The sequence below is a fragment of the Eurypyga helias genome, unplaced genomic scaffold (genome assembly GCF_000690775.1).
Source record: "Eurypyga helias isolate BGI_N326 unplaced genomic scaffold, ASM69077v1 scaffold9641, whole genome shotgun sequence".
Lineage (NCBI taxonomy): Eukaryota > Metazoa > Chordata > Aves > Eurypygiformes > Eurypygidae > Eurypyga > Eurypyga helias.
In genome coordinates, this window is record NW_010228885.1 from 1 (window position 1) to 14,594 (window position 14,594).

The following is a 14,594-nucleotide window of genomic DNA, read 5'->3' on the forward strand; positions in this document are numbered from 1 at the left end:
TGACTCGAGCAGAGGGGGGTAGGAAAGGAGAGGCCTGCGAGAGAGGGTTTTCTGCTCGCTGTTCATCATTTAATTCCCCCCTCCTCAGGACTTCACAATGAGAATGATCGAGAGCGTTGACTCCGTGGTCACCAGGTCCAGCGAAGACCTCTGGGCTGAAATCTGTTCGTGTCTTCCGCATCCCGACCAGAAGGATGCGAGCGAGGCTTTTACAGACTCCTTCATGGATTCCTACGCCGACGGAGGAAGCCAGAGCAGTGGATGGGATGGCTCGTCCCAAACAAATCCGAAGCCCTGGGCACCTCTGAATGATTCAGAGGTGTATTTAGCATCCCTAGGTGAGTGAGTGCCTGGTAAGGCTCCGATTTCTCTATTTGTTTAGGTGCCTGATGACAGCTGTGGCTCTGTTTATGGGGCTGAGGTGACAGCGCTCACAGCTCTGGTGTGCGTGATGTTTTGCAGCTAATTAGTAGAGCATCTGACTCATTTACTGCAAGTGCATTGGTGGATGTGAGAAGTGAGGTCATAGCTGCTTCAGCTACGCCACAGAAAGGAACAGTTTATCAAGTATAAACCAAAGAATTTGGTTTTTTTCTCCCAAAAATAGGTAGGGACGCTGCTGGTTTTTCTCTCGAGTACGTAGTTCCGCTGTAGTTGACTGGGGAGGGGAGATACATTCTGAACTTATTACAGACAGCCTCTGTGGTTTTGTGTTACCAGTATTTGTCCCATTCTTTTTATGGAGTCTTGGGAGATGGTTCTGAGTGGACAGAGCAAAGTGAAATTTCCCTCTGTGACCTGTTTCCTGGTTAGAGAGGAGGGGGACGGGTAAGGGAAAGAAAGCTCTGATGCTTTCCCAAATCATGCCCTACAAGAATCAGTATGACAGATCACACAGATTATCTTTGCACAGTTTCTTCTCATAATTCCTGCATAACCTATAAAGCCATAAATTGATTGTGAGCAGTGTGACAGCTGATAGAACCACTTGATACGAGGGGTGGTAAGGCTACCAGTACTGGAGCTAGCATCCTAGCACAGCTAAGCGCTGCTGTCTTTAAGGCTGTGGAATTTGTCACTATTTTATGTATTTCCTCCTCCCTTCAGAGGCCTCAACAGCGTTCAGCCCCAGGGCGGACGCTCCTGCTGCCCGTTAGGAGGAAGCTCTCCAGCAGTTGGACTGCTACTCCCTCCACTGGTAGCAAAATATTCCATCTTTATGGCTCTTTTTTTCCCCTTCCTTCCCTCCTGGGGAGTGATTTTTATCTCGGGTCAGTTTGTGACCGGGTTTGCAGAGCAACCACACACAGTTAGCTTGGCTTGCGTAGGAGGCCAGGAGGAATGGGTGGCAGAAGTGGCTTTTTTAGCTTTTGTTTCTCCTAGAGCTTCCATCTTGCCTTAGTCGCTAGTTTAGGCTAATTGTTTCACAGCACACTGAGCTCTTGGTATCAGATCAAGGGTGTCACAGTGAGACCTAGATCACTCTTCTGGTGTTAATTACTGCTGCAGTTCCAACCTGTTTGGAAAATGCCAGTGGCTTATTTTTTATAAGCAGGATTCAGCCTAGATCTGTGTCTGTTTTCTCACAGCCCTGATGAAAGCTTAACACTAGCACAAAGTTTCTTCTGTGTATTCTGGCTAAGTCAACAGAAATACGGACCTGTTCTAGGTTTGTACCTGGCCAGGATTAGCAATTGCAAGATCACAGCATCAGCCTGGCTGCATGTTTGGACAGACACGATAATTCAGGTGTTTGGAATTGCTAGGGCCGGCGACTTTCGGTGACAGCTCAATTCTGCAACACAAGGGAACCTCCAAGCAGCCCAACAGGCGAGCCACAGTGTTGTGAAGTAGCCCAATTCAACGCTTTTCAGTAAAAAGTGTGATTACAAGTCCATAGCTGGCCCAGTTGGAGGAGGAAAGCACTGTAGTGGGATTTTGTGACTGGAGGAATTAATGAAATTTGCTTTCTTGTAGCTTGGTGTATCGTAGTTGGATTACCCTGTGTCTGGTAGTAGGCACTTTTCATTGTCCCCCGGGGCCGAGAAACTCACAGTATCACATTGTTCTGAGATAGCTAACTAATAATCCTGCTGCTCTCGCATTTTTCCCCCCAGTTTGGGCATTATGTGGCTTCACACCACCATTAGCGCGATTCATATTCCATGTCAGTTTGTGTGGAGGTTGTGGGAACTCAGTGCCTGTGAGATCTGACCCTCCTGCCTGACTTCATGGAAACCGAGCAGTGAGAGCTATTGACACCCAAAGAATGGGCAGCTGAGTGGTTGCATAAACCTTCCCTTCAGAAGCATCACCTTGTGTACATACAAGAACCACAGTTGTGCAGGCTTGAAATACAGGGGAAAGATGACTTTTATAGTATGACTTAGTCTTGAGAAGTTAATTTAACTTTTTTGATACAGAAATCCAGACATTTCTTTTCTTCCCTTTCAGAGACGCATAATAAAGACTCTCCCCTTTGTCTCTCCACAGAGAAAAGACTGATGAGAATTAAAGGCTTGTCTCAAGAGGTGACTTCCAAGGATATGCTGCGCACACTCTCCCAGGCTAAGAAGGAGTGCTGGGACAGGTTCCTGCAGGAGAAGTTCGAGTCTGAATGTTACGTAGAGGGACGTGACTCCGAGGAGAGGTAATAAGTCGTGAGAAGGGATTAGTGCTGGCCGTGATGGCAGGCAGACCTGGTTTCTTGAAAACTGAAGTAAGGTTTTGTCAGGACCTGCCGTAGGGCCTTGTGAGAAAAATCACCTTGTCGTAACTCAGTAGGCTGCCACGGGCTTTCTGAAAAAGCTCGATGCTGACTGTTTGTGTCACACTAGAGAGCACACAGTGATCCCGTGGGTTGGAACTCGGTGCTGCTCCCTGATTTTGGCATCTCTCCGCCTGGGGCGATCCACCTTGTTGTAACTTGGTAAGGCTGCTATGGGCTTTCTGAAACAGCTTGATGCCAACTGTTTCTGTCACACTGGAGGGCACACAGCGATCCCGTGGGTTGGAACTCGGTGCTGCTCCCTGATTTTGGCATCTCTCCGCCTGGGGCGATCCAGAGTGGAATCGACTGGAACCTGCTCGATAATTTCCCTCTTCGCGCTGGGGTAGGGGAGGAATGGAGCGGAGGAGGGGATGTCTAATTTCTCGGGCTGTTTTTTTTAAGGCTTAACTTTAGAAATGAAGCCCAGGCCATTCCCTACATCTTCGAGAGGGCCCAGTTAAGCACTGCTGCAGACAAGTGGGATTTGGAGTTCTTGACAGGGTCAGTACTGGTCCCGAGATTAGATTTCCCAAGTGGCTCTCCCTTCCGTCCCTCTGACAAGCTGCTGCTCTCTCACCCACTACCCTTTTGCAGATGATGTGTGAATTAAGATGAGAGTCCTTTTCTTGAGCAGTCTCACATTTCCAATCACTTATAATGCTCTACACACTTCTCCTTTCCAAGCTGACATTTTTCATGATTGCTTCTTGCCCAAAAGCAGATTATTTTCTCCCTTGAAGAAAATCTACTTAAGCTAGTTTGGGAGTTTAAGTATGAAAAATAATCCATGTTTATAAGGAGTTTTTTGACTCTTTCTTTGACCCGTTAACTTCAATGTGATTTATATTTAAAACCAAGCTTTTGTATGTGCTCTTTCTACCCTGTTTTTAAAGGCTGAGGATGTTATTTGTGAAAGAATTTTTCTCCCTAGAATTTGAAGTTAGAGGTCACTCCCAAACGGTGCCGAAGTATTTGATTCTTGCCCACCGACATCATTAAACAGACCTCAACTTCTGAGCGCACAGACAATGTCGAGGACATTGCCAAGTGAAGTTCTGCTCCAGTGAAAGAGCAAGGGGAAGTTAATTCTGTTGTGGCTCAAAAGTTGAAGCTTGAATCCCACTTTGAGACGATGAGCATGCACACACATGCTTAAGGATGGGATAAAACTTTCAGGGTTATAGCCAGCGTTAAACAGGACGGGGGTAGATCTGTTCAGGTCGGACCGGTTATTGTGAGGTAGGCTGCCGGACAGGAACGCTGCCGGACAGGAACGTGGCAAGGATGGGTTTATAAAGGCGGATAGGATCCATAGTACGGCTAAAGGTGCAGAGCAGGCACGGATAAAACTTTCAGGGTTATAGCCAGCGTTAAACAGGACAGGGGTAGATCTGTTCAGGTCGGACCAGTTATTGCGAGGTAGGCTGCCGGACAGGAACGTGGCAAGGATGTGTTTATAAATGCGGATAGGATCCATAGTATGGCTAGCGTTCCAGAGTGTGCACACGCTGCCTCTTCCTTTAACCTTTTGGTGTTATTAGTGGTCACGTTTTCACACGTGCTTCTTGTTTTGGTTTTGTTCCCTTCCTTTCTCCCCCTCTATTTCCTAATCTCCATCACAATTAGGCAGCTGTGGGTTCTCTTTCTTGTTTTTTTTTAACACTAATTTTCTTTCTTCCAGCCCCAAAAGCTAGAAATGGAACTGTAGTCTTTGGCCACAGAGACAGACTAGTACTTCAGGGACGTAAAGGCTGATGGACCTGCTCAGGATTCTTTTCATTGAGACAAATTGGAGCATAAAGCTTTTCTAACCTTCGTTGGAAAAGCCCAACTACAGCAGAATGCCTTTTTAGAAGGAAAGATTCTGCTTGCTTCTCTGGCACACTGATGAGTCTTATGCTAGACCTTATCCGTGGCAACAGGAATACCTACAGAGGGGGGAAGAAATGCATATGGAGGATTTTCCTGGCACTTGTCTCATACCTTCCTGTCAGGCTTTGCTGCTCTCGTTTCACTTTGTGTCTCTGCTTTCCCTCAGCACGCTGGAACATCTAAAGCGATGGCTGCAACCAGATAAAGTGGCAGTCAGTACCGAGGAGGTGCAGTACCTCATCCCTCCAGAACCTCAGCCAGAGAAGCAGGAGACCAAGGAAGAACCTCCGGCTGCGGAGCAGTGAGATACCTCCAGCCGTGCCACGGAGCTGCCTTTTGTCTGAACCCTGGTGAAGCGGCATCCAGCAACAGTAATAACAGGAGGGGGGCAGCGGGGGCACAAAACTGCCAATTATCGGTCATTTAAATAACCCTCAACATAGAAAACACCCAGCTCTGGGCCTCCAGAGAGTGACTGTTGTTTGTTACGGACAAGCATGGAATGCCTGTGGCACAGTGCACGCTGAGCTGAAATCTTCCCGTGATCTTCTCCCGGCCTGTAGCAACCTATCATTCCAGTCTGAATGTGACTTGTCTGTAATCCATCAGGAGACGTATTCAACGAAAAAGCAGTTGTTCAGAAGCTTCAGAAAGCATAAGGGTCTAGAATAGAAGAGATAAAACCACAGTATCAGTTTTTCTTCCTGTCTTGTACCTTCTTTTAGTACTCACCTGGGCATTTCTCTTTCCTGCAATGCCCGCTGTGGTGTTTTCTGTAGAGCTGCACTGCTTCAGACCGAGGTGGCCCTGAGCTGTGCCTGCAGGAAGGCAGATACTTCTCACCTGCATGAATTCAGAGCCCTAAAGGAAGCTGTCACTGCAGTCATTAAATTGCAGGTGTCGTTGGCATCGGCACCATTTAACACCCTTCCCGTGTAATGTGTCCTCCTGCACTATCCCGCTGTCTTGCCAAGCTCTGTTATAGCATGGGCTGGAGAGGGGGTACGTTTTTTCCTCTTGCTGGTCACTTTGTACTTGTTCTCTACCCTTCAGCCCCTCAAAAGAGCGTCAGATGAGATTCTGTATGGGGAAACAAGCGATAACCGGGGGGCTACAGATAATGTGTTTTCACCACAGACTTGCACAGCGTGATCTTACTTCAAACATGTTGTAGTGCTTAGTTGTTTTTCATCCTGTTTAACTCCGCAGGGGGTCGTTTCCCATTACTAATCCAAGAATCTGTAATCCTGCTCGTGTCTGTGACGGTGCTTTGGCCTGTGCTTTCCGTCAGCACGGACACCGACGGTCGGTAGAGGGAAGCAGCGCACATCTCCTGGCAGGGTCGGGCAGGAATTGGAGGGATAGCTCTGGTAGTTTAGGAAAATACATTTTTCAATGAGCTGCTTTGTGCCTGCCTTGTTTCTTGCCTCTGTACGAGATAAATGGTGCTGTTACCTCACCCGCAGACAGATGGTACTCTGCTGCTTCAGCGTTGTGACTCGGTGTTTGTTCCCACAGCCAGCTTTATCAGTATAACCACTTAACGCCGCTCGCCGTTCCTAAAAGAGTCTCACTCCTCCGTTACAACATGCTTTTTTTTCCCCCCAAGACTTAAGAAATGCAGTGACTCACCTGGATGCAATGCTACAAGACTTGAGTCTCCTGTCTTGGTGGAGGGTGGGTTTGGCCATCTCTTAAAGACCCCCAGCTGCCTCTAGAACGAAGTCCGCCTTCCCGTACGGGTACCGCGCTGTAACTCTCCCTGATGTCGAGCTGTAACAGGGATGCTTCTGAGCATTTACCGGAAATGCTGTCTAGGAGGAGAGACAGATGCAACCTCTGTACCAAGGCAGTTTTGTAGCCAATATGTTTCCTTCTTGCTGTGAGCAGGGACCGCAAAGATGCTTTATAGTCTATTCCCATCAAAGCTGTCCAAGAAAAACACATTCAGAATAACTGCACCAAAACACTTGGAGTTCAGGTCCACATTCCCTCTGTTTCCTCCAGAGGGGAAACCTCTGAGGAAGCAGCTCTCACCTCAGGTGCAGAAGCCCAGGGAAAGGCTTTGGGGAAGAATTGTCCAAATACAGAACTAGCCGAGGCCTTTGATTCTGCACTGACGCAGCAGCACGGTGTACGCCGGTCCTTTGCTGCTCACTTAGGTACATCCACCTGTACCGATGAGTGAGAAGGGTCATTGATGGGTCCAGAATACCGGCTGCCGGGTGCCTGCTTGTGTGGGAGGATCTGGTTAAACACAGCAGGGAAGACCCTTCTGCATTAGTAAAGCACGCTTTGCCAGCATGGCAAGGAGCAAATCCTGCTGCTGTGCCTGGGGAGCGGGCGCTGATCCTTTTCCTCCCGTCCAGGGGCTTTCAGTCCAACACCCACTGACCGCAATAGATCAGTCCCAGGCAGGATGGAGGGCAGCAGGTCAAACAACAGCGCTGTGGTGGAGGAGAACCAGTTCCAACAGGGAGTCTCCAGCTCCAAGGGCTGTGCCCGCTCTGGGCAGCGCCGTGTCCGTGTTGTCAAAGGGTCAGTTGGCCAACTCACCGACCCACCAACGAATGAACAAAACAAATGAGCTACAGCCCCCCAGCCCCATACGCTGAGTGTGACACCCCCAGCAGTCAGTCTGGGTTGGCCGGCCGAACCGTGTATCATCCATCCCTGTCCCCATCCCCCCCAACTCCTTGTAGTGAGAAAGCTGGGAACCGGGGCAGGATCAGGAGCTGGGAAAGACCTTGAATTGGTGCCAACACCCCCCCATGATCAGGTCTGTTCTCAGGCAAACCCAAACCAGCCTCACACCGGCTGTGAGGGAAGTTAACTCTCTCCTGACCAAAACCAGCACAGCGAGAAAGTGGAGTGAGCCAGGAGAGCGGGGCGTGGGTTTGCTCAGTGGTCAGGCTGGGCAGGAGTTGGGAAGAAATGCCAGACTTCTCTGTTGGCTGTTGATGGGGAATGTCAGCACGAGGCAGTAAATTAGGTCCTGAAGCACTGCAGCAGCATCTTTTCTGCAGAGAGTGACACGCGCCAAGCCCCTGCAGGCTCCGTGCCACTGGAGCCTGCCTTCGGACCGAGCCACGGATCCAGACCTCTCCCTCTGCGGACTCGCTCCGAAGGCTGGCTGCCTGGGGCTAACCCAGCTGGGGTGTGAACAGCAGGACAGAGTCGGGATCCACCCGCTTAAGAGCAAACAAAGGAATTGTAAAAAGCTATTTTATAAGCACACAAGCTATTTCTTAGTCTAGTTTTAACCTAACCACACTTTTACTGTACGGAAACATCGCTCAAGTCATCTAACCCTGTGGTGCCCAAGGAAAGGGAGAACATCCAGGGAAGGCACTGCAGCAGAGATGTCCAGAACGGCGAGCTGGGAGCTTCCCAGTTCACCCTTTGGACACTGACCCAGGGGAAATCAGGCTTGGGGTGGGTCTGTACCTCAACCACCATTAGGACAGCAAAACCTCCTTCCCTTAAGACCCTCAAGACCTTCTTACAACATCCCCTAAGCCACGACCACGTGAAGCAGCGCGACGTGCCCGTGCAGCGCTGCGGCACTTGGCGACGCCACACGCGGTTTCACCAGCACGGACGGCCAAGCTGTTACTGGTTTACTCTAGGACAAACGGCTGTTTAGCTCCTGTCAGTCAAACCAGCTCTCACTGGTACAAGCTGCATTTCCACGAAGGATTATTATTTTTCTTCTTGCTTACGCAGCAACACCGACCTTCCGACATGTGGGAATGATTTAACGCTGGGAGACATGCCAACCCGCACAAGATGAGCCGTTGGTATAGCGACGGGGAAACAGCAAACTGTCAGTAGGTGCAGAGGGGTCCCCAGCTGCAGCGTCCGAAAGCATCGTGTCCAGGCCGTTAGCACAAGGACCCGCTGTCAGACAGGGGAGGCGATTTGTCTGTGCGAGAAACCAGCAATCACAGGAGAATCACAGACTGGTTTGGGTTGGGAGGGACCTCAAATCCCCACCAGTCCCCCCCCCTGCCATGGGCAGGGACATCTTCCATAGCCCAGGGTGCTCCAAGCCTCATCCAGCCTGGCCTTGGACACTCCCAGGGATGGGGCATCCACAGCTTCTCTGGGAACCTGTCCCAGTGCTCCCACCCTCTGCGGGAAGAATTCCTTCCTGATATCTAATCTAAAGCTCCCTGCTTTCATTTTAAACCCGTTACCCCTTGTCCTGTCACTACAGACCCTTCTAAAAAGTCCCCCCCAGGCACTGGAAGGCTGCAGTAATGTCTCCCCGGAGCTTCCCTTCTCCAGGCTGAACCCCCCAACTCCCCCAGCCTGTCCCCAGGGCAGAGGGGCTCCAGCCCTCAGAGCATCTCCGGGGCCTCCTCTGGACTCACTCCAACCGGTCGATATCCTTGTGATGTTGGGGGCTCCACAGCTGGATGCAGCACTCCAGGGGGGGTCTCACAAGAGCAGAGTAGAGGGGCAGAATCCCCTCCCTCACCCCCCTGGCCACACTTCTCCTGAGCCCAGGATACGTAATGTTCACCCCACTCCCATTTGTGCCTTTAAAGGGAATAATTCACCCTTTGCTCTGCACGAAACAGCATTTCTCTGCTCCCAGAAACTTCCTGGTGAGACAGCTCGCACGGTTCTGTAACACATCACCATCATCGAGCTGCCAGTCGTTTGTTTTCAAGATGGGGCAGAAGAGAGGGAAACCTAAGCCGACCCCACAGCTGCCCCGTGGGGGCAACACAAGAGCCATTTCTGCAGGTATTCCTGGCCCAAACGATGGCCGGGCGAAGGGAGCACGTCAGGCAGCAGGGAGAGGCGTGGGAGGAGGAAAAGGAGACTGGGAAACCCTGCCCCAAAGCACCTTTTTGGTGATGGCAGCACCTAAACCAGTGAGTGCCTGAGGAAAAAGAAATAATCAGGCAGTGGGCTGAGGCTGCTCTGTGTCTCGGTGGAATGTAATCGGCTCAGCCCACCGCTGGGATTCGCACGAATGCGTGGGAAAAGGAGCACGGGCAGCTGCCTCCAGCGGCACGACCCACATGCCAAGATTGGCTCCGCTTGCCCGTGCTTGACTTGCCGGCTTTCCCAAGAACTCCCACCCCTCCCCGGCTCTCCCAAGAACTCCCACCCACCCGGACAGGGAAGGAAAAATAAAGGTGGCTCACCGTGTACCGGGACTGAGGAAGCCAAGCCGACTCAGGCGGGAGCTGGCAGCGCCGTCCAGCGCTGCAGGGAATATTCCATCCTGCTTTTTAATTGACAGGCTCTCCAGGATCTCAGGTTGGGAAAAGCTGCAACCCGCTGCGGGAGGAAGGTCAGGGCTGCGATGGCCATCTTGCAGGAAAGGTGACGGACACTGACATTTTCAGGAGTGGCTTCGGGGGGTCCCGCTCCGGTCGCTCTCTGGAGGGGTCTTGTGCGTGCCGGAACCTGCGGTTATTTCTAAAAGCCAGTGTGGTGACCAGTACGCCAAGGATAAAAATCACAGCAAATCGATTCCCAGTCGTCATCTCCGCGGGATAGGATGGACACCGGGATGTCACACAGGTGCCTCAAGCACTGATGCTTCAAGAAGCATCGCCAGCCGGGGCTGCAGCTTTCCAGTCCATCACTTGTGTCCCTTCGGAGACAGGAACTCCTGCTGTGGAGCAACGCAAGCTTTGGAATAGGAGTGACACCCTGCAGGGTCTCTGGAAGTCGCAGGGATTAGGCCAGGAAAGGCTCTTGCAGGATAAGCACGTGCAGAGGGAAAAAGCTCCCAGCATCGCCCTGTCTGTGGTGTATCCGGACCCGGATGAAGCTGACTTGGGGTGGACACACTCAGCCCCGGCCACCCAGCGATTCACTATTCTACTGTCATGTTCCAACCCCATCTCTCGTCTCAAGTGATCTTTTTGGAGCCTTCTGCTTTCCTTATCAGCTTGTTCTGCTGCTTAAAATTAATGGCAGCTCCCGGCCAGGCTGTGTCAGGGAGACAAAGATGATTTGCTTCCTGCGGATTACTTGGCGGGGATGAGTGCTTTAACAACACAGACCCACATCCATCAGATTCGTGGGAGAAACTGTTAACTTCTCTCAAAAGCCATAATTTCGCAGAACTTCTAGGGTAGGTCTGACAATTTCTATTCCTCTTACCCCCATAAAATTCCAGCTGATCATGATTAGTTTTAATTTTCCCCTATTTAAGTAAGATATGAAGGAAAAAGATGAAAAGATCCTACCTGTGGAATCTGAGGCTGCTGAGGCAAACGGAGCTGATGGGCAACCACCTGCTTTGGATCTGGCAGCCACATTAAATAACAAGCGACCCTGTTACTACAAGCTCCCCTATTTGTTAGGGGGCACACCGTAATTAATACATCTGACTTCCCAGTGATGCCTGTGGAGAAGCAAAATTTGTTTTTCCTTCCAGAGGAGAATGAAAAATGTGAAAAGATAAAACTTACAAAGCCCAAATCTTTTCCCGAGGGGCAATAACCGCTCCAAAGTGGTTTCACGCCAGCGTCTTTCCGGATAGCTGAGGGCTTGAAGATTGCACCATCTGCCCTGACACTTCTAAGGGTAGTTTAGCTGAAAGATGGGGTTGGTGGTTGAGGGAAAGCGGCTGCTGCTTTTTATCAGGACAAACTGCAAACCCAGAGTGGATTTCTAGATGCTTGTTGCCCTCCCAGTGACTTTGTAATCCGCTGCCCTACTGTAAGTGGCCAAAAACTGGGGAATCCAGCTGGAATGCAGGGAGGCTTGTCCCACCTTCCCCGTGCACTTCCAAGTATTTTCAGCTTTGTTTTCACTCAATCTGCTTTGGGATCCAAGATAACCCCTTCCCTCTACAGCTGGGACTATGCTCGAAGTCCTACCCTCCCAGAAACCATAAACACAAATCCCTGCCCACCTTTTCCTGCCATTCCTTGAGGCAAGTCGAAGGCTCTTCAATCTGTGAAGTCACAAAAATCACATTAGAATCCTGATAACCGCATGCCAGGTTTGCTACTGGGGCTGGCCAGAATCGCTCCCTGAGAGAGCCGGGGGCAGCCGGTCCATGCTCGCCTAACGAATAGCCTCCTGGCTTGTTTTGGAGCCTTTGGCCCAGGAAAGAAGAGGTTTTCCATAGCTTAATTGCCATGGGCTCCCTCCACTCCGAAAAACAAGCCCAAGGGCACAAAGCCTTTAATCGGTGTCCATCTGCTCTACCTTAACGCCAGCCCATCGCTCAGGTCAACAGGGTAATTAGCCCCAGGTTTAATTTCAGCTCTCGTTACCTCCAAGCTTGTCATAACACTCACATAACATAATGGGAAACAAAGTAATTACTGTCATCGCTGGACACCGATGTTATTGTTTCCCACTCAAATCTTGTTCGGAGTCGTTACATTATTAACTTCATCTCGCTGCTGGAATCAGTATGGAAGTAACACTTGTTCCTCTGGTTAATCCCACGAAGCGACAGCGTTACAGTAATAAATGCCCAATTAAGACTAATTCCTCCCAAGCCCCTGTTCCCGAAGTCTTCATCTGCCTCTCAATCGATCACAAGGCAATCCACCGGTTTGAAACAAGCTGGAAATCATTCCCAAAAGGGGAAAAGTTCAGCGTGGAAGAAGCACCTCAGATAGCAGAGGTCGGAAGAAAAGGTGGCCCAAGGGGTGGGAGAGAGGATGGAGAAGCCGCAGCTCATGCCGAGTGGACACTGCAGCAGGAAAGACACGACCTGTGACCAGCAGCGCTTGCCCAAGTCACCAGATTCATGTTTTCTGACCCTGCACCGCGTCTCCCGAGAGAAGCCCCAGCACCGCCGCTCGCCCCTTGACGGCTCTATCTGCTACGAGCCGCATCCCTGCACCCACGGCCACCTTCAGCCAGCTGCACCGTGGGGAGGCAAAGCCCCAGCTCAGAGACACGTCTGAGAGGGATGGGGAAAGGCTCTAAGCAGCTTCAAGCCAAAAAAGGAATCCCCTTGTGCAGCCTCTGCCCACTAAACGCACCATTTCGGCAGAAAACGAACAACATCCCAGCGCGTTGCCCTCGGTCAGTGCCAGGCGAGGAAGGGGACGTGCCACCTCTGCTGTGGCATGACAGCTTGGGAGCGTCCCCCCGCAGAAAAGTCCCACATGTGGGCAATGCCACGAGCACACTCGTGTGACCGCAGAGCCGCTAAGGAGGCTGCTGGGAAAGAGATCCAGGTTTTCCCCCCGGCCCCACACCCCCAGCTCACCTTCAGGCGGGCGGTCAGTGCCAGGCGAGGAAGGGGACGTGCCACCTCTGCTGTGGCATGACAGCTTGGGAGCGTCCCCCCGCAGAAAAGTCCCACATGTGGGCAATGCCACGAGCACACTCGTGTGACCGCAGAGCCGCTAAGGAGGCTGCTGGGAAAGAGATCCAGGTTTTCCCCCCGGCCCCACACCCCCAGCTCACCTTCAGGCGGGTGTCCCGGGGGAAGGACAGGCGAATCAGCAGCTCCAGCATCCAGCACGTTCATTTTTGGGTGACCTCTTCACGCTCTCTGCCCCGTACATGGTGCAGGATCGGCGTCACCGAGCTCTTCCACAGGAACAAGCTGTAACACCACGGAGCTGGAAGCCCCCTCGCTGCCAAAGGGGGCTCATCCCTCTCCCAACAAGCAGAACAAAGCTGATTTGGGGTTTTTCCCCAGTTTCTGTGAAGCACTTAAACCACTATTTCTAGGTTTAAGCCAATTGCTCCAGCTCCACCAGCCTCCTGAGCTCTGCAGAGACCAGAGCAAGAGGACTGACTGAGTAAATGAGCCCCTGCAGAAGGGCCTGCACTCCCTTTTGTAGCTAATTGGGGAATTAATTCCACCTCCTGCAACACCTTTGGCGGCTGGGGCAGAGCCAAGCCCTGAGCCGGGCTGCCCCAGCACCTCTGCTGGGTTCCAGCAGTGTTTTAGCAGCGCGATCGCCCGGGCGTTGTCAGACCTTAAACCTGGTTTAAGGACCTGCTGCTACGGGCATGGAAAACCTCGTCTGAAAAGGAGAAAGCTCCTTAAAACAGCTCCAAGCACCCTCTGAGGCTCTGCCCCTACAGCTAACCCCAGCTGAACTGGGTATAGCACATCCCTCAGCCGCACGCTGGAGGGAGAAAGATTTGGTGACTTCAGCCACATGCGGGTCACGCTTGCCCTAAATCCAAAAATACCCTGTTGTTGTTGTTGTTGTGAAAAACCCTGTCGAACGCGGCTGGATGATGTCGGGGCTGGAGGTGTCCTGAGCCCGTACATCCCGCTCTCTTCAGAACGGAGACTCACGACCCGGAGGGAGCGAAATGGGTGGAAATCAATAAAACCCGCGCAGCTGCCATTTCAAACCCCGGCAGCTTCGGCCAGCGCGCGGAGAGGCCGGGTTTATTTGGGATTAAAGACACATTATTTGTAAACACACGGAGTGGGGAACAGTCAAGAAATAAAAAGCTGATCCTGATTCTTGCCTGTCTCTAAACACTCAACGGGCACTGCAGAGGCTTTGTCAAGTGTCTCTGCAAAGAGCGTTCTAGTGCTGCCGCTCTTAAAAATGTCAATATTGACGTTACCTGGAGGGTAGAGGCCTGGTGATTGAAAAGGTCGCGTCTTTCTGGGGTGCCGCCGTGGCGAGCCGGCAAGCGCCGAGGTTCTGGAGTGCGTCTGCGGTGGAAGTTGACTCGAGGTATTCCTGGAAAACGGGTGAAGCTGGTGGTTTGGTGGAGGGAGAGCTGGTCGCATGACGGCTGGCCCTGGCTCTCCTTCGATTTGGGGCAATTCTGCTTAATTTTCCATCGGCGGGAAGCGGGGCTGGGGATGGGCCGGATGCGGGGGCACCCAGCACCTTTTGGGTGGGTGGTACCAGCGCTGCTCCAGGCAGGCAGAACCCTGGCCTGGCTCGGCTGCTGCTTCTCCCCCAGGAAGAAAATGCAAAATGGTATTTTTACGCCCCATCCCATGGCCGCTGGCTGATGCCGTTCCCCA

The 14,594-nt window shown here is 51.7% G+C and overlaps 1 protein-coding gene across 1 annotated transcript; it reads left to right on the plus strand.

Moving 5' to 3' along the window:
* Nucleotides 1-97: 97 nt before the first annotated feature.
* LOC104502962 (chromosome unknown open reading frame, human C15orf57) lies at nucleotides 98-4,947 on the plus strand. Its single transcript, XM_010160188.1, has 3 exons — nucleotides 98-338; nucleotides 2,494-2,650; nucleotides 4,809-4,947. The coding sequence occupies exons 1-3, from the start codon at nucleotides 98-100 to the stop codon at nucleotides 4,945-4,947; spliced, it is 537 nt and encodes a 178-aa protein (XP_010158490.1).
* Nucleotides 4,948-14,594: the final 9,647 nt, after the last annotated feature.